The sequence below is a fragment of the Rousettus aegyptiacus genome, unplaced genomic scaffold, assembly GCF_014176215.1.
Source record: "Rousettus aegyptiacus isolate mRouAeg1 unplaced genomic scaffold, mRouAeg1.p scaffold_m13_p_9, whole genome shotgun sequence".
Taxonomy (NCBI): Eukaryota; Metazoa; Chordata; class Mammalia; order Chiroptera; family Pteropodidae; genus Rousettus; species Rousettus aegyptiacus.
Genome location: NW_023416312.1, coordinates 87,262,244 through 87,282,252, shown reverse-complemented (window position 1 = coordinate 87,282,252; position 20,009 = coordinate 87,262,244). Strand labels below are relative to the sequence as shown.

The 20,009-nt window shown below is 37.0% G+C and overlaps 1 protein-coding gene across 1 annotated transcript in view; it reads right to left on the bottom strand.

Moving 5' to 3' along the window:
• Nucleotides 1-20,009, bottom strand: part of ADGRG4 (adhesion G protein-coupled receptor G4) — an 81,924-nt gene that overhangs the window by 22,757 nt on the left and 39,158 nt on the right. Inside the window, exons 10-15 of the mRNA XM_016127491.2 lie at nt 18,795-18,913; nt 11,320-11,536; nt 10,123-10,285; nt 7,334-7,468; nt 2,602-2,721; nt 1,405-1,450 (exon numbers count right to left, since the gene is read on the bottom strand). Coding sequence (XP_015982977.2) covers nt 1,405-1,450; nt 2,602-2,721; nt 7,334-7,468; nt 10,123-10,285; nt 11,320-11,536; nt 18,795-18,913 — 800 coding nt within the window. The remainder of the gene's footprint in view (nt 1-1,404; nt 1,451-2,601; nt 2,722-7,333; nt 7,469-10,122; nt 10,286-11,319; nt 11,537-18,794; nt 18,914-20,009) is intronic.

The window sequence follows — 20,009 nt, the reverse complement described above, 5'->3', positions numbered from 1 at the left end:
GCTACCATGTTGGAGTGACAAAGTAAGGACTGCTTTTTTTAAGTAGCACAAATAGGAAACAGGTAGATCTAGAACATTTTGAAGGACATGAGCTATGGAACATAGGCTGACACTTGGGCCTACTCTGTGAGGCTGGAATAAACACCTGAAATGACCAGTTCAAACCAGAATTTAAATGGTTTCAAGTGCTTTGCACTCAAGCCAGATCATGGTCTAGAGCTCCTTAGGGCTAATTATAGCCTCCGGTCTCCTTGACACCTCCTTAGTTTCTCACTTCTGAGCATATTCAGGGTTCTAGAGCCAACCTTCAAATCTCCATAACCTGTAGATCTTGGACATTAGACTAGACTTAGAGTAGAACCTCCAGGATAGCGCTGACCAGAGAAGTTATCCTTGGTTAGGCAGCTAAGTATGGTCAAATTAGTCCATTCAGAATAATTCCATTGATTCTAGAGGTTCTGGATCCATGGACAGAGGGGTGGGGGCAAAGGGTGACCTGGAAGTAGCCCAGGAACTGGCATTAATGAACGCACAGATCAACTTTTTGAGGCTGTGGGGGGAAATGTTCATCACCTTATAGGACTCTTATCCAGGGAGGCTGGGAAGGGAACAGGAAAGAACAGTACTATCTCTATTATAGAAAAGGAGTAGGTTTATGTGTCTTAGGGAGTCAAATGGGAAGAGACTTTCCCTTTTCTCACAGAATTCCAAGGATAATGAAAAAGGACAGGTTTCCAGGTAGAGCTTCCACAAATGGAAGGATTGGTCACATAGCAACTCCTGGTATTCCAGAGGAAATTGATTCTGTGTGGGGATTCTCTGAGATTTGGCAATATCCCTGAAGATTCCAATGGAGATGGCAAGCCCATTGAGCAATCTCATTCCCGAACCCTTCTCTTACTATTCCCAGAGACTCATACCTAGCCAAGTAGGAAAGGCCCTTAGAGACCAACCAGAAAGTCTTATCCTCTCAATGAAAAGATAAAAATATTGGGGTCCCAAGAGAGTAAATGGACTACCCTAGGACATACAGTCAGGCTAGAGGAGATGAGGAAAAAAGGGAACGTGCTAGTAGATGTTGCAAATCTCTGTGGGGAACCACAAATAAAAAAGCCAGATGTTTATTCCTCAACTTTCTTCAAACAGCTTGAGGCTACTTTACTCTGGCTCTTCCAACTTTCTTCCAACTTTGCTTATCCTTGAGTTGCGTGATTTTTTGATCTTCTAAATAAGTCTCTTATTTAAGAGGTTTTTAAAACTTCCATGCCCTAATTAATTATAAAACTCATATGTGTGTCTTGGTCAATCAGTACGACTCCTCCCCTCAACTGCCAAATAGGAAAATGGTCAGGGGCAAAGTCTCACTGAGAGGCAAAGACAAGGCTTGCTAAGAAAAATACTTACTGTTATTCCCAAAGTCCCAAAAGGTACACTGAACTTGATCATAATTCTAGAAAAAAAGAAAAGTCAAAGGTAAACACCTTTTCTTTTGATAGTTACCAGATAATGACAACTACACACAAGTGTTTTTTCCTCAACATTTTTTCATGCAGTAGACACACGCACACACACCATTTGAGAGTTGGTTTTAAGACTAATCCGAAGTAACTTGGGATTTCTAAGTGAGAAAACAGCATGTTACTGCTTAGTGATGCAATATATGTCCTTTAAAATATTTGGAAACATAAGAATTTTCAACACCCTCCTGATGCAAGGCCCAGAAGGAGGCTGTAAATTATTGGTGCAGGTCAGATGTGTGGTAAGTTCCTGTGGAACTTTGGAATTTGGAGCTCACAGCCGAAATCAAGCCTTATAGATACAAGGTTGAGCTGCCTTCTTATTAGGCCTAATGAGCATTCCTGAGGCCTCACCAGCCCCTACAATCTCCAGAACTGGAGACAAGAGAAATCGGTTATTGGGGGATGCTTGGAAAGCTGTGGCCCCAGTCGGAATTGAGAGATCTTACTCATCTAAAGTGTTTCATTTGGTGTGTGTTTAAAAATTACCTCTTGTGCTCTTCCTTCTTCTCTTATAGAATTAAGACCTATGAAAATATGCTGTACAATATGGTCTTTTAGATTGGGAATGAAGGAAGAAGCTATTAAGACTTCACACTGGACATACATTAACACCAAAGAGTATAATACTAGTTTTTTCTTATACTATAGCTAAATCTGATCACTTAGTAATATCTACCTTATGTTATGCCATATGACTATGATTTTAAAACTTTGGTGATAATTAACACATATTTTAATGCTCTTCATGGAAATTCGAAAGATAAAAATGAATGTTCAATTATTTTTAATTTTCTTCCTCACTCAAAATTAAATGGAATTAAATACCATTTAGTGTCACAGGACAACCAAAAGATCCACCTGCCCCTAGTTACTCTTCTGCCAATCTGTCACAGTGTTAGAAGAGCATCATTATTTATCCCTTTAGGCCAAGGCATTGTTTCTGGAAGACCCCAATGCAATACACCTCAGCTACCTGGAATGTGACAATCTTCATTAAGTCTTAGATCACATCTATGAAGTAGTTAATTATTTTTAATGGGAAAATCATAGGGGGTTTCTGAGATGCAAATGAATATATTACCTGGTTTCCTTCAATATGCTGCAGAGTAATAACCACTGGGTCAGCCAAGTTTTGAATGGATATATCTGAAATGCTGGCACTCACAACATACGTGGTTAATGCTTTAATGATATTTTTGCTCTATAGATGAAACACAAGGACGAGGAGTTCAGGTCCTAAGTTTCTAAATTTTTGCACATTAATAGCACATTAATAATCAACCTTGAATTTTGAAGTATTATACAACATGAGGTACAGAAATATGGAAAATAAAATCACAAGCTGAGAAAGAATTTTTAGAGGTCACTTAGCTCATCTCCTGTATTTACATAAAGTCTCAACTATACCAAGCTTAGAACAATTTATTAATCTATCCACACATCCAAATATTATCCAATAAACACTGGTTTTGTATCTGCTACTCAGTACTGCACTGGCAACAAAATGAAACTATTCCCTACTTTGATAACTCTCTGGACCCTGACACGTCCCAACTTATCCGAGTTCTAACCCTCAACTATCCTTACTTACTTTTAAGGAACCTCTCCTTATAAGGAACACAAATCCATCATAAGTTAGTTACAAGCCACTTCCTGTTCCATCCTCACTGGAGATGGAAGCAGGTTGATCAACATCCAGCATGGAACAAGTCTCTGAGGACATTCCTCTCCTCCCTAGGGGACCATGAACTCTGAGGCCAGAACATAGGTGTTATGTGTCCTATTGTCCCCCACATGGCCTAGCACACAACGAATATTTTATCTTGTACCCTCAGAGAATCAGTTACTTTGTTAAGTGCTCACTGAAACAATATAAGCATTTTTTATTTAAACTGGGGCTTGGGGAGGCTCAAAAACTTGGACAAAGCAGGTATAGTTAACAAATGTTGGTTTAAAAGAAACAAGCTAGAATGTAGAAATTGAAGTGTGGAGTTTTCTAATTAATAGAACCAGAGTGCCACATACCAAAGCTCCAGAAGGCAAGGTACCTGGAGACTGCCTCTTCTGAGGCACATGTGAAGAGATGAGAGATAGGGCAGGTGTAAGACAGGAGAGAAAGGGAGAAAATCCTCTGAAGATTTTCCAAGAAAGCTTAGAGGAGATGAGCTCAAATGATGTTCCTTGGGAAGCCTACTGAGTCACTTTTAGAAGATACCAAGCCCTAATATTTCTGAGCCCTGAAGCCCTGAGAACAGGGTAATTGTGAACACAGCTTGGGTCTCTACTAGGAAGCTACTCACTTCCTGTTCCTGACCAGTTCTGTTCTTTTAAAGTCAGCTTAATGGTTCAGGGGTCTCTTCTCAGAGGAATACCCATGGGATAGCCTGATATAAAGGTGGATATTGTGGAAAGGGCCTTGGCTGACAGTCAAAAGACCAAGTATGAGCCCAAACCCTCCTGTTCCTTGAAAGTTCCTTTCTCTTTCTTGGACATTGATGATATGGAGGAAGGTGGACAAGATGATGTCTAACAACCCTCTCAACTTAGTCTAAGAGATACAAATTTCTGTAGTAAAAAGGCCAAAGGAGGAGAAACATAGTGACTCAGGACTTAACCTGTTCTCTGGCTTTATTATATTTCTCTTACATACAAAATCGTGGCCGTGCAGGAGAGAGAAAAAGAAATTATTCCTAACTCTCCACCCTTGGCACTCTAGGCTTAAGTTTTACCTATTTTACTTTTGAACCTTTACAGAAGCTGTTCTCTCTGCCTGAAACACTACTCCCTCCTCCTCACCATCTTTCATCTTCTAGCTCCTACACAACCTTAGGCCTCAGCTGACATCTCTCTCAGACTAGGTGTTCCCTGATCTCCCAGATGAGGGGTAGGTGTAGTCCTTTATGCTCCCAGAGCCTCTGGGCCATATTGTATATGCCTGGTACTTTGTCCCTCTCCTCAAAAACTGTCACTAGTTAGGGAGTGGAGGAAGAGGTACATGTTTTTCAAGAGTGGTGTCTTATCAACAATTTTAAGGTAATATATTGTAATGACAGTTAAAACTTTGATCAAATGATGTAAAGGAAGCAGCATGAAAGTAACACTGTGAGACTCAGTTCTCATGAGGAAAAGGTAGTAAAAGAGTGGCATCTCTTGTAAATACTCTTCAACAGCTAGTGGCACAGGTCCCACTCTTGGGTCACCCCCTTCAATGTTGGCCCCTTTAGGTTTCTGTTCTCACCCATCAGACTATAAGTTCCATGAAGGCAGGCACCACATCTCTCTTGCTTACCATTGTATCTCCAGCACCATGCAAGACACATAGTATGAACTCAAGAAATATTTGCTGACTCGTAGAATACATAGTCAATAATATTGTAATAACTATGTTCATTAAAGCTAGATGGGTACTAGACTAATTGAGGAGATCACTTCATAAATTATATAAATGTTTAACTACTAAGCTGTATACCTGAAACTAATATAAGATAATATTGAATATCAACTGAAATTGAAAATGAATTAAAAAATATTTGCTGGCTGAATAAATAACTGCATAAATAAGTGAATAAATTGTGTCACCACCATCAGGTCCTTTGCTCTCTCTGGGATTCAATTTTCTCATTGTTAAAATGAGGAGATGGAACATTATAAGTTATAAGGGCCCTTCCAGCTCTGAATTTGATGACATGCTAATTCCATTCCTTCTTCATCTGGCACTATTACGTCTGTAGCCTAATTTTGGCAAAGAATCTTAATCCCTTTCAGTGGAAAATGCTCGTGAATAAAAATCACTTATTAGGTGTGAAACCTATGCAAAACAAGTTTATCTTTTATTCTATGAGACAAAGAGAAAGAGAAAAAATTATCAAAATAGTGGCATCTCAGATGATACAGAGAAATTAGAAGCCTACCCAAATGGTCAGAGTACTATGAATCACATTCTTAATTATTATTAGAATTTTGTTCATTAACTGGCTTGTTCTGAGTCCAATCTAATTTTTTCCATGGGTGCCATGAAAATAAAACACGTTAGAGCCATGACATATGCTATAACCTACTTGGAAAACTAGGCAGAAGTATGAGACAAGAATACAGTCAGGGGGTGGGGAGCAGAAAAGGAGCTGGTGAACTCCAGGCAGGTTTTCTAGGTGGGATTTGAGCTAAACCCACAAGAATAAATAGAATTTAGATAGATAGAGAAGGGAGTGGCTAGAGAATTCCAGTGAAACAGAACATCTTACAGACATAGCTAGAGATAATGTAGTATATTTGAATAAGTATGTGGTATGGGTATGTGGCATATTTAAGTTGGCCCAGTACAACCTCCTCCAAAATAACTGAATATTTAACCATTATAAATTCATTCCATTTGATAGTCTCTTTAGAAAACACAGACATACCTGGGCAAGTTAATGTACTGACCTATTAAATATGTGAACTTTGGAGTCAGATGGCCTGGGTTTGATTCTCAGCTATACCACTTCCTAGCTGTGTGACCTTGAGCAAAATTACATAACCTCTTCTTAGTCTATTCAGGCTGCTGTAACAAAATACCACAGAATAGAATTGCTTATAAGTGACAGAAATTTGTTTCTCATAGTTCAGAGGCTGGAAGTCCAAGATCAGGATGGTCCAAATGGTCAAATTCTGGTGAAAGCCCAATTTCTGGTTCACAGATGGCACCTTCTTGCTGTGTCCTCATATAGTGGAAGGGGCAATGGAGCTTTTTCAAACCCCTTTTATAAGGACACTAAACCCATTAATGAGGGCTCCATCCCCAGGATCTAATCACCTCCAAAAGGACCACCTTTCTAATACCATTACTTTAGGGGTTAGTATCTCAACACAAGAATTGGGGAGGGGGGTGGGGTACACAAACATTCAGACCACTACATTCTTTGAGTCTCAGTTTCTTGTGAGAAGTGTAAATGAGATATGAGATAATAAGTGTGAATATTAACAATTAATAGTGATTATCATCAACCGCTTCATGTAAACTCTGACTATTGTCTTCCCAACAGCTAGATGGGACAGAGCAGAGACAATGGGCCTTTTGGTATGCAGAGCCCCAAGATAGGAAAATAAGAATAGCAATGCAAACACTTACATGGTGCTTACTATGTGCCAGGCAATATTCTAAACACTTTATATGTGTTAGCTCCTTTAATACTTCAACAGCCCAGTGAGGTACTTACTGTTATCTTGTTTTACATAGGAGGAATCTAAGTCATATGGAGGTTGAGTAACTTGCCCAAGGTCACACAGGTAGATTATGGCATAGCCAGCTTTAAATTTAGCCAGTTTGGCCCCAGAGTTCATGTTCTTAACCACATTATACTGACTCTCTGTTTTAATAATGGATAAGGACTGGAGCCTTCCGAAAAGGTGCTGTGAAGGAACAACAAATGCCCACAGGCAGGTGTCCTGCTGGACACCAGTCAGCTTCAAATAAATTGGTCTGGGAGAGTGGGTATGTTGGCTTTGAGGAAGCCATGGAGATATGGGAGGAAAACATTGACAAGCCAGAATAGCATTTCATCAGGAGAACTTGATGTTATTTTCTGGCTTTAAAACATCTTGAGGCTTCTGTTTGGTCACCAGATAATCTTTCAGGTCCCTTCCAAAGCCAAGAAGCTGTGAAAATTAAAAACTGTAGAACATAATTGTAGTAGATGTTGATTCATGTTGAAGGCTGGGAGACTTGTGGAATAAATTAGAGAACATATTCTAAAATAAACAGAACACCATGAAAATAGCAGTAGTTCATAATTACTATGAATAGTCCATAATAGTTACCAGAGGCAAGAACTTACCTTAAAAAGTGAAGTTTGGCCAAAGAAATTAAACAAGATGGTCTGTAAGTTGCTAAGAAGAATTCTCTTCCTCAGTGATTTAGGCAAATATATGGAAGCCAAAACCCTTCCCAGAGGGCCTTTGTTTAGGTAAACCTGCCACGAAATGCCAGGAAATGAAAACTGAACTTGAAGTCCTCCTCACCTTCCACCCCAGCACTAGACTCAGTCCCAGAGTATTAAGTAGAGTGCTGAAGGGTGGAAACTAGCTCCACAAGCTATGCTACACTTTTCACACCACACACACACACACACACACACACACACACACATACAGATCACAGGCTAAGACATGACCTAGTACACATAGACACAGACACACATATATACCACCCTTTCCTTTCTAAACTTATCCTTGAGTTTTTCTCCCTTTGATCTGCTTCCATCGGGTATTCATAAGTGGAAAGCAGAATGGAAAATTAGGTGATTTGCCATGATTCTCATAAATAAAGGCTAGTCTTAAAAAATAGCCACTGGAAATCCTGGAGAAGAAAAAACTAGAAAAGAGGGAGGCCAAATTCTGTGTATAAACTCTGCCTGATCCTTGAACCACATATGTACAGGACAGACTCCAAATAAAGATAAAGGAACTCAACTGAGATTTGAGCTGCCACCCAAGAGATGGAATCTACAGTTTGATTCCAACCAAATTACTTGCCTAGTATAACAAAAATCAATAGCTTTTAGAGGAATGTAGTAGAATTCAGTTTCTGCAACATAACATTCTCAATATCTAAGATATAATCCAGAATTACTCAACATGTGAAAAAAAATGTGACCCATTTTCAATGAAAGACAATCGATAGAGATCAACTCTGAGATGACTCAGATGTTCAGTCTTTAAAATAAAATATGCTTAAAATTCATGCAAAAGAGAAAATAATAGCAGAAAAACAGAAGCCAAAAAAATAAAATTCTAAAACTGAAAATATAGAATTGAAAATTTTAAAACTGCACTGGAAGGGTTCAGTAGTAAAATGAAGATTGAGGTCAATGAACTTAAAGATATCATACTATCAGAAGAATAGATAGTAATGATATAAAACATAAATAGAATCTCAGGGACCTGTGGAACAGCAGCATTAAAAATTTTGTATACATGTAATTAGAGTCCCAAAAAGAAAGAAGAGAGGAAATAGTGAAGAAATAGACCTACATTTACACTAGTATTTGATTTTTTTGTTAGAATTGCCAACACAAGCCAATGGGGGAAAGAAACATCTTCAATAAATGGTTCTGGAACAACTGGATAGCTATATGGAACAAAATGAACTTCAAACTATACACCATACCACACCTCACACCATATGCAAAATTTAATTCAATTAATTAGGATTGTAGTCCTAAATATAAAGCTAAAGTCATAGATCTTTTAAAGGAAAATATAAGAGAATATCTTCATGACCTTCTGGTAGACAAAGGTTTCTTGGACAAATCATATATTGTTATTCACAAAAGAACAAATTGATAAGTTATGCTGCATCAAAATTATAACTTATGCTCATCAAAAGACACCATTGAGGAAATACACAGGCAAGTAACAGAGAAAATATTGTCACAACATGTATCTAATAAATGACTTACATCCAGAATATGTAAAAACAAATGCTTACAACTCAATAATAAGAAGACAAAAGCCCAATTTAAAATGGGCAAAAGATTTTAACAAGTACTTCACCAAAGAAGATGTACAGATGGTCACTACAAAAATTAAAAGTCACTCCACATCACTGACCACTTTAGAAAACAATATGATAAGTTCTTACAAATTTAAACATACATATTATGAGTCAGCTATTCCATTTCTAGGTATGTATTCAAGATATGAAAACATATGTTCACACAAAGACTTTTACGTGAATGTTCAATGCAGCATTACTCATAATAGCCCAAGCCTGGAAACAATCCCAATGTCCATCCACAAGGGAATAGACAAAACAATCTATGTTATATTCATATGATGGAATATTATTCAGCAATAAAAAATAATAAATTACAGAAACAACAAACAACCATTATACTATACGAAAAAAACCTTATATAATACAGTACATATTATATGATTCCATTTACATAAAGTAAACAGGCAAAACTATAATGGAAAAATATAAGAAATGGTGGATGCCAATGGAGGCAGTAGTTTCAGGGATTGACTGGGAAGAGGCATGAATTATATTAATGTTCTATATCATGATAGAGGTTTAAGTTACACAGATGTACACATATGTCAAAATTCAGAGAATGTATACTTAGAATATGTACATTTCCCCGTATATGAACTTGATAATTTTTAACTTCAAATTGTTTTTGAGCAGGTATTAGCAGCCTCTGGCTCAGATTTTAAAGCCAGCCAGACATAAGTTTGAATCCTGACTCAGCCACTAGGCTATGTATCTTTGGACAAGTTTCTTAACTTCTCTGTTACCTTATCTGTACAAAGGAGACAGTAGCACAATGCCCAACATGTAATAAGTGCTCCACAAATGATACCAAATAGTAAACTGACATTTGAGATGATTTCAGGTCATGGGGCCAAAGGTGGTATTGCACATCTCATAGATACCACTCCAGCCAAGAGTTTTAGCCTACTAAGGGTTATATATGAATCTTCCCTGGGATGTTTGTATTTTTATAAGGTTCTCTGGAGATTAAAACCTTATAACATACCTTTTCTTCCTCTCAAAGAATAAATAAATGAAGACAGAACAATACTTGACTGACTGGCTCTCAGATCCATGAGCTGCACTCACCTCAGGGTCTGTGCCTTCTTTGTAGGAGTGAATACTGAAGGCTATGCCTTCAAATGTGTGGTCCACTCTCAGGACAGTCAAAGCCATGTTGGGTACTGTCAGATTTGCTATTCTCCCAAAAAACTCCATCTTGTGACCAACATGCTCAATTATCATCAGAGTTCTGCAAAGAACCACAGGTAGAGAAGAACATTCTTTTTTTTTCATGTAACACCCATTCTTAAAAGATTTCCTTAATGTGAGACTTTTCTTTGAGTTTTAATCACTATCTTTATTTTGTTTAGGGATTATTAATAGGGCTGGCTTTAGATTCAGACAGATTGAGGTCTAAATCTTAGCTCCTCTAATTTCTAACTATGTGGGAAAATAAAATAACCTCATTGAGCTTCCATTTCTTTACCTGCAGTCAGAGGTAATACTAGCACTCATCTCAAGAGATTGTCTTAAAGATTAAATGAAATTATTGTATGTAAAGCCAGATTTTCAGGGCCTCGTAAGCCAAGAAACTTGGACTTTATTCTACATTTAACAGAAAGCCACTAATTGGTTTTAAAAACAAGGGAATGACACAATATGATATATGCATTAAAAGGTCATTCTAGCTGTCATGTAGAAAATAGACCATAAAGAGCCAAAAGCAGAGCAGGGAGACCAATTAACAGGTTACTATAGAAAGTCAGCTGGGAGAAATGGGGCTAGAACTAGAGTGGTGGTGGTGATGGTGGTGGTGGTGGTGGTGATGGTGGAGATGGAGAGAAGTAGATGAATCCCAGGGATATTTAAGGGATTAAGAAACTATGTACAGTGCCTCACAAGATTTGGTTATTGATTGGTTGTGGGGTAAATGAAGGTAACTAGATTTATTCTTGTTTTTTTTTTTTTTTTTGCTTGAGCACTGGGTGAATGGATGTTATAGAAATGGAGAACATTGAAGAAGCACCAGAGCTGGGAGATAGATTGAAGGTTTGGTTTGGGGTAACGATTTATTTGGAAATTCATTATTACTAAATTTCAGTTTGAATGCATTCTTTCACAACCGGGGTTTAAGTAGGATGACTCCATTGCACAGTATTAACAGAGCTTTCAATGCATAGCTATCTGACCTTTAAAATTGGTGATTGCTGTATGCAATAGAATTAATAACGAATATTTTAAGTTCCATTACATAATTTATTTTGCCAAAGTATTAGTACTTACTTATTGCTTACTTCATGCAGATCAGATGCTGAATTGTTTTGGCTTCTCAAAGTAGCATCAACTATTTGTAATATAATCTGGGTTAGGTTCATGCTTATCTCATCACATTGTGAAATCATGGATAATTTAGAAATAATAATCTTTGTTTCCTCTTCATCCAGAAAGGAGGATTCATTTATCAAATTTAAAACATGCTCTGCAATATCTTCTGCATTCTCTAGAGAAACAAAGTCAAAACATAAAACCTGCGTTAGTTTGGGACCACGTTAGTCTGCTTCCTTTTCTTTAAAAAGTAAAGGCAGTTAAATGGAAATACGTAGCAAGGTAACAAAGTTTACAGAAGGAAAATGCTGGACCTCAATTTCTACAATAAATGGAGTCTCAGAAAGTAGCACATAAGGCAAGTTTTTATTCATTAAATCCTTTTAAAAATACACCAGGGAAACCTCCTTGTCACTGAAGAATTACCTTGCAATTAGATTCTAATTAAGTTAAGATTTTTGAGTATTGGATTGAGTTAAGGAGATACTATCTGTACTCAAATATCAGCAAATATTCAGTCTATGTTTTCATAATCAAGGATGGTGATTATGTTTTTATGTCAAGAATCAGCAGCTAACACACACGAAAAGCAAATATAGACCACAAAACAATAAAAAGAAACTTAATTAGATTTTTCTAGAGAGTAAGAACAATAGCTATTAACTCGCCTACTTTTTTCTTCACTTTTTATTATGGAAATTTTCAAGCATGCACCAAAGAATAGTTGAACGAATCCCCATGTACTTCATGAATCACCTAACTTCAACAAGTGTCAATGAAGACAGCTAATCTGATTTTATCTACACTCCTACCCACTTACCCCAATCCAATAATTTTAAATCAAATCCCAGACATCATATCATTTCATCCATGAATACTTCAGTACACACAAACGAATCTTTGTCATAACCACAATACCAATATCGTATCTTCAAAAATTTAGTAATAATACTAAAAATCATCAGATATCCAGTCAGTGCTCAAATGTCTTTAATTGTCTCATAAATGCTTTTTTAAAATAGCACTTTGTTTGACTCATTCCCCACTTTTAAAGTTAAGAGCTTTTTTGAACACATACAACAGAAATTAGATTTTAGTTCAATATAACCCATATAAAGCTGGGCTCCTTTGTGGAACCCTTCTAATTTAAAGCACTCACATTCAAGTTCAGCAGCCAAAATATAATGGAAAATAATTGAAAAATACAATCTGTTGAGAAAAAATCCAGAGAGATATTACACTCATAACATAACTTACTTAACGCAGGTTGCATTATAAATAACTAACTCTGGGAAAACAAAATAATAAAGCATGAATATAATTCATTCTCTCTCTCTCTCTCTCTCTCTCTCTCTCTCTCTCTCTCTCTGACACACACACACACACGCACACACACACACCCCTCTTTCATTATCAGTGCAAATGAAGCAGTCTTAACTGAGATACTCTCAGCAACCCCACCCCTTAACCATTTCCCCCCTCTGGCTGACAAGGCTTATATAGGAACTGAGTCAGCAGAGAATTCTCTGGGGATGTGGAAGGAAGAGGGGAGATTGAACAAGTTTGTACTAATTACTTTCAAATTAATATTCTACCCCTGTTACAGCTATCTTCTGATCAGTTAAACAAAGTGAGAAAACAATAAGACTAGGGATGGAAGAAAAATATAGCATGCTTATTTATAGATCTTTCTACTGCTGTTATTAAATTGTTTAAGCTTTGTTATGAATGGGATAGCCAGAGCTGCCTACCTGGGGTTATTATTCTTTGGGCTGCAGTGGTATGACTTCACTTCATGCAGTCCCTGCTGTGGCAGAATGAAAATAAACAACAGACCACTAGGAGACTATTTTGTAGAAAGTAATTGTAGACTTTTCATCTAGAATAATATGGTTTTTAAGTAAAATTCAGGAGAAATTACAACAAAAATTGTAAGAATTTTAAGTCCTCAAGCAAAAACAATGAAAGGAATTCTCTCTTAATTGTTATAGAATAAATAGATCTGTATTACTCAAAATGGTTACTATTAATCTGACAGTAATTGCAACAATCAAAACAATAATAATGTCTGTTATTTGTTGAGCAATTTCTAGGAACCAGTATTCTCATTCTCTACTATTACATAATAAACTACCTCCAGATTTAACAGTTTTAAACAACAATTATTATCCCTCATGATTCTGTGTGTTGACTGGGCTCAGCTCAGCAGTTCTCACTTATGGTCTATCACACAGTTGCAGTCAGATGGCAGCTGGGACTGGAGTCATCTTAAAGCTAGACTGGACTGAAAGTCTTGATTTAACTTCCAATTGACAAACAGGGAATAAATTGATGGGGGGCATTTGGGAAACAAGATACTACAACGAGGCATTATACATACATTTTCTCATTTAATCATCACAATAATCCTGTGCGATGGGTACTAATATCCCCTTTTTATAGATTAAGAAATAAAGACACATAGGTTCTAACACAGATTTTAATGCAAGCTTGTCTGATTTCAAAGCTAGTGTTCTTCAGTATCATGTTCTACTACAGCATTTGTGCTTTTGCCCCTTTTCTTCATCATGGTGTCGGGGCTTGGAACAGCAGTACTTTGCAGTTCTCCCTGATGTCCTGGGAATTACATTGTTCCGTCTCAATCACACACTATCTTGCCCTGATAGTGGGATGGACACAGACAGAAGAGAGTTTCATGAAAAATTTCAGCCAAATTCATTAGAGTGTAATGCACCTTCAATGCTATGGAGGTAAAAAAAATTAAGCACAGCAAAGAACCCACAGACCTTTGAAATAAGGGTACCTTTTCTTTACGATATTTAGGAGTTATGAGAAATGAACATGTGAGGGGGAAACTGAAGAGTTTTCTCCAACCAAGATATCTAATGCTTGTCAGCAAAATTGAAAGCTAAAGAAAAAGTGTTCAATATAAATATATTTTCTTTCTTTTACATTGTATGTATTTTTCATTAAGCTCCTAATTTACAATGAGAAGTATTCCTCCAAAGCTAATAAACCTAATAGTTTATTTTTCAGTTATATACATTATAGCCACTATCCACTATTCTCTTCCTCTGCCAATTTTCTTTTCATAAAGTGACTTCTGAAAGTTAATTTTCTAAAAATCCTAACCCAATGCAATACTCTTGTTGTTGTCATAGTTGTTAGTTAACTTTTTCTTCCACAGAGAAAATTCTATTAGCATGTCTAAGAAAAATGTGTCACTCAGAAGGAGGGAGGTCAGCATGAAACACAGATATCTCTCTCTCATTCTCTCTCTCTCTCTCTCTCTCTCACTGTCCACTCACTTCAAGCTACAACACTCTCTATTGCCCTGACTCATGATTTAGAAACAATCAGAGCCTGTGCTTGCTCTTCTAATTCTTCTAGATACTCCTTGGCAAAATCTCAAATTTACATCTGCAAGGAAGACCGATCTGAGAAGTTCGCTGCCTCAAGGCAATTCCTACAATGCCTGTGCCTCAACTTCTAACTATTCATTGTGAGATGGATTCACTTTATGTAGTAGAGCTATGCCTTAGAAGGTGCGTACAAACTGAAGCTCTATGGGGAAAACCTTTATGCATACTTTAAAAACACTGATAAGGAGGTAAAGGACTTTCAGAATAGTGCTGTAAGGAGGGGCTTGAGGAAAAGATCACAGAGAGACATCTATTACACTAGTCAAAATTAGCAATGACAAGCATTCAAAGTCTTCGGTGATTGATGGGAAATTTTACAACAAATTGAGATGCATTTATTCAATAAAATCTAAAGAAACTAGCAAGTACAGTGGGATGCCATGGCATTTGAGCTAAGAACTGCACCCATCCCCCACAGCTATGCCTTGTGGAAGGATTGTTCCATTGGGTTAGGCAGTCACCTTCTCCCACAGCTCTCTGGAGTAGAAAAACTATTCTGAGTGGATTTGACAGCCAGTGAACATTGGCAGTTCCCATTTTTCCGACTCTGGTCTGTGGAAGATTCATACTGGGCAGTGGAAGCAGCTGAGTGCCAACAGTGAGTCCCCCTTCCTTCCAAATACACACAGCTCCTGCTGCATAGGGAAGAACCTGGTGACATATTTGGTGAAGAGCACATTCACCATCACCACCACCCCCAAGCTTTTGCCCCAAAGGACAGATAATTTGCCCAGAGGAGGATAGGAGAAAGCCTCAAAGACTGGCAACATTGTCCCTACCAAAGGGACAGACTTTAATTGCATCAGACCATGGAGCAGTTTGTGCCCCAAGATTTTGTCAAAAACAACAGAACAATCAACTAGCAATTAGGTAGCTAACAGCTGGGAGTGATACCAATAGAGGCAGACTAGCCAGAAGCTTAGCAGGGATAATAGAGAAAGAGACAAAGAATCCAGCTCCATAGTCATCCCTGGTGGGCAGGAAAATGTGTACATGTCTGGAGGCTGCATCTTCTAAGGAGCAGCATCAGAAGATATACACTGCAGGGGAAGTAGATTTCACTGAGCTAGTCTAACCAAGGACTTTTTTTTTTTACAGAAATAGAAAAAGCAATTTTAAAATTAATATGAAACCACATACACACACCCAAATAGCCAAATTAATTTTGAGAAAGTAGAACGAAGTCATCACACACCTTTACATTAAAATACATTACAAAGCTACAGTAATCAAAACAGTGTGGTACTGGTATAAAGACAAATATATAGACCGATGGAACAGAATAGAGAACCCAGAAATAAATCCACACATATATCATCAACTGATCTTCTACAAGAGTGCCAAAAATATACAATGGGAAATAATAGTCTCTTCAACAAACAGTGTTGAGAAAACTGGATATCCCCATAGAAAAGAATGAAATGGACCTTTGTATTATACCATACACAAAAATCAACTGAAAATGGATTTAAGATTTAAAGAAGTCTTAAAGATGTGGTTCATCTGTACAATGGAATATTATTCAGCCATAAAGATGAAATCTTACCACTTCAAACAACATGGATAGACCTAGAGGGTATTATGCTGAGGTAAATAAGTCAAACAGAGAAAGACAAATACCATATGGCCTCATTTATATGTGGAATCTCAAGAAAAAATTAACAAACAAAAAAAAACAGACCCATAGATATAGAGAACAAACTGATGGTTGCCAGATGGAAGTGGGGTTGGGGGAATGGGTGAAAGAGGAAAAGTAATTAATAAGTACAAATTAGCAGTTACAAAATAGTCAAGGGATGTAAACTACAGCATAGGGAATATAGTCAATAATATTGTAATGACTATGGATGCTGTCAGATGGGTACTAGATTTATCAGGTTCGATCACTTCATATATAAATATCTAATCACTATGTTGTACACTTGAAACTAATATAATATTGTATCTCAACTGTTATTGAAAAATCAAAAATATTTAAAAATCAAAATTGTTAAAAATGAGCAAAGGATTTAAACATTTCTCAGAAGAAAACATACAAAAGGCCAATAGATATTATGAAAAGGCCAATAAATATGTGTTCAACATCAGTAATCATCAGGGAAATGCATATTAAAACTACAATGAGATATCACTTCATAACTGTCAGGGTGGCTATTATCAGAAATCAAGAGATATGTGTTAGCAAGGGTGCAGAGGAAAGGGAGCCCTCATACACTGTTGGTACAGCCATTATGGAAAACAGTATGGAGGTTCCTCAAAAATTAAAAATAGAACTACCATATGATTCAGCAATCCCACTTGTGGGTATATGTCCAAAGGAAATGAAATTACTATCTTAAAGAGATACCTGGACCTCCATGTTCGTTGCAGCATTGTTCACAATAGTCAGGATCTAGAAACAACCTAAGTGTCCATCAAGAGATAAATAGATAAAGAAAATTGATTATACATACACACACACACACGTGTGTGTGTGTGTGTGCAAAAAAGGAGAATGTGTGTATGTGTGTGTGTAATTCAGCCATAAAAAAGAAGGAAATCCTGCCATTTGCAAGAACATGGATTAATCTAGAAGACATTATGCTAAGTGTAATAAGCCAGATGTAGAAAGACAGATACTGCGTTATCTCACTTATATGTGAAATCTAAAAAATGGTTGAACTCACAGAAACACAGGATAGAATGGTGGTTGTCAGAGGCTGGGGGAGGGGAAAATGGGGAGTTACTAACCAATAGGCCTAAAGTTTCAGTTAAGTAAGATGAAAAAGTTCTAGAGATCTGCTATACAACATTGTACCTAATTAGTCAATGGTCATGTATTATACATTTAAAAATTTATCAAAAGGGTAAATCTCATGTTAAGTGTTGTTACTACAACAAAGTAAAATTAAAAGAAGAAAAAAGTAGATTAGCTATTTCCAGAGGCTGGAAGGAGAAGTAAAGCAAGAATGACTGCTAATGTGTACAGGTTTCTTTTTGGAGTGATTAAAATGTTCTGGAAATAGTGGTGATGGTTGCACAATCTAGAGAATATACTAAAAATCACAGATTGTGCACATTAAATGGATGAGTTTTATGACATATGAATATCTTCATAAAAATTTTAAACTACATTGAGATATCAATTTCTGCTTATTGAAGATCCAAAACTCTGATAACATGCTGTGCGTGATGAAGGTGTCCTGAAACAGGTACTTTTCATACCTTGCAAGTGGGAGTATAAATTGATGCAACTATTACAGAGAGCATTTTGACACCATCAAAAGTATGATTGAGCCAGCAATTCTACTTTTAGGAATTTATACTTCAAGAATACCCAACTTGCACAAAATGACATATAAATGATATCTATTTCAGCAGCTCTTTAAAAACAAAATGTTTTTTTTAACAACTTAAATGTCCATCCATAGGAAACAAGTTATATCCCTGTAGCATAATATAATGCAGCAAAATAAAGAATGAGGAAGCTCTTCATATACTAATATGATAATTTCTCCAAAATATTAAGAAGAAAAGAACAAGATGCACAACAGCATATGCAGCATGCTTCAGTTTATGTACAGAAAAGGAGAATATATATGTATATGTATATGTGTTTCTGTATACATATACCCATATGTATGTATAAATTTCCTTATAGATGCATAAAACATCTCTGTGGATATTAACAGAATGGTTGGGGTCAGCAGTGGGAAGGAAATATTTTACTGTATATTTTCTTGTTTTTTGATATTGAACTATGTGAAGAGCTATCTATTAAAAATTTTAAAAATTAAAATGAAATGAAAAATAATTATAGCCAAAAATTATAAAATAAAAATTATAAAACAAAAAACAGGGATACTCTTAACTTATCATGCCCAACTCCTACCTCCACCAACATTTTCTGAAGCTGGATTTCTGTAAGGTAGATTTTTCTAGATGAGGGTTTGCCTGTACTGTCTCTGATCTCAGGTCTAGCAGACCAACTGAGGTTCCACTATTTCTCCAATGTGTACAGAACGGTCTTACCATCACTAATAGTAATATTAGCAAGATTCACAATCTTATCAGGAAGTTCTTGAAGCAACTTGCATTGTTTATACTTTGGTTTTTCCCACTGAGATTTGCCAGTGTCAATATTGATTGAGCTGAAAAAGAGAGGAGAGAAGAACAAGCTTTCTCATTGGAGGATGAGGCCAGAATAGTCTTAAAGTAAATGGTGAAGCAAATAGTCATTAAGCAAATGGCTAATCTTTGGCATGCCTCTCCTTTGCTCACTCCCAGCCTCCTGCCTGAGCTAGCAAAGGCAGAAGCCCAGTGTTTATAAAGTGAAGAGCATTTTGCTCTTGGGGAGGAAGTGAATCTAGGGTACCCATGCAGGAGGTATGAATAGGCAAGAGAGTCTGAGATGGGGCATGGCAATGTCCAGCAGATCGAGAGTCAAGGCAGAGATTTTGCTGCTCTGGACATGACTCCTTACCCTCACTTTCCTTGCTTACACTCATTCCTGCTAGAATGTGGTCTCTATATCAGCATATTAATTTATTCAAGGCAATTAGTATAGCATCCTCCACAGCTCATTGACTTTCATCATCCACCCTCCCCTATGCCTCATCCAATTCAAATCAGTTCATTTCCAGTCAGTTAATGCATTTATTGAGAACCCACTATGTTCTAGGACTGGTAGGTAGTAGGCAGTGAAGACAAATAGGGGAGATCTTGTCCCTCAGGGAGCTTATAACTTGCTGGTTTGATACTGTAAATGTAACTACATTTAATAGCAAGATATGAGATAAAAAGCTGTATAAACAAGACTGAAACCATCAAACCACTAAGGAAGAAAACTTATTTATTTGCAGCTTTTGAGTTAAGCTAGTTGCTGAAAGGACAAAGATGGAGCAAGCACCCCACCCCAAGCAGAGCAAGACATGAGTAAGCACTCATTGAGTACACAATGGAAAATCATCCTTTTTTGACTAAAATGTGGTAAAGAAGGGAACCGTATGTCTTCAGTACTGTATTCAAGGATGTGGACTTAATTATTGAGTCAATGTGGAACCAGCGTGAAAGAATGACATGATGGCAACACTACTTTAAGAAAATCATGCTGGCAGCAGTATGGAGTATAGGTTGGTGTTGGTCAACAGTCAGAAGGCAAGGGGACCATTCTAATAGTAGATAAAATGTAGTGGAAGTGGGGTTGGAAAGGAAAGGCTAGATGTGAGCTCTGATTGTGACCATAAA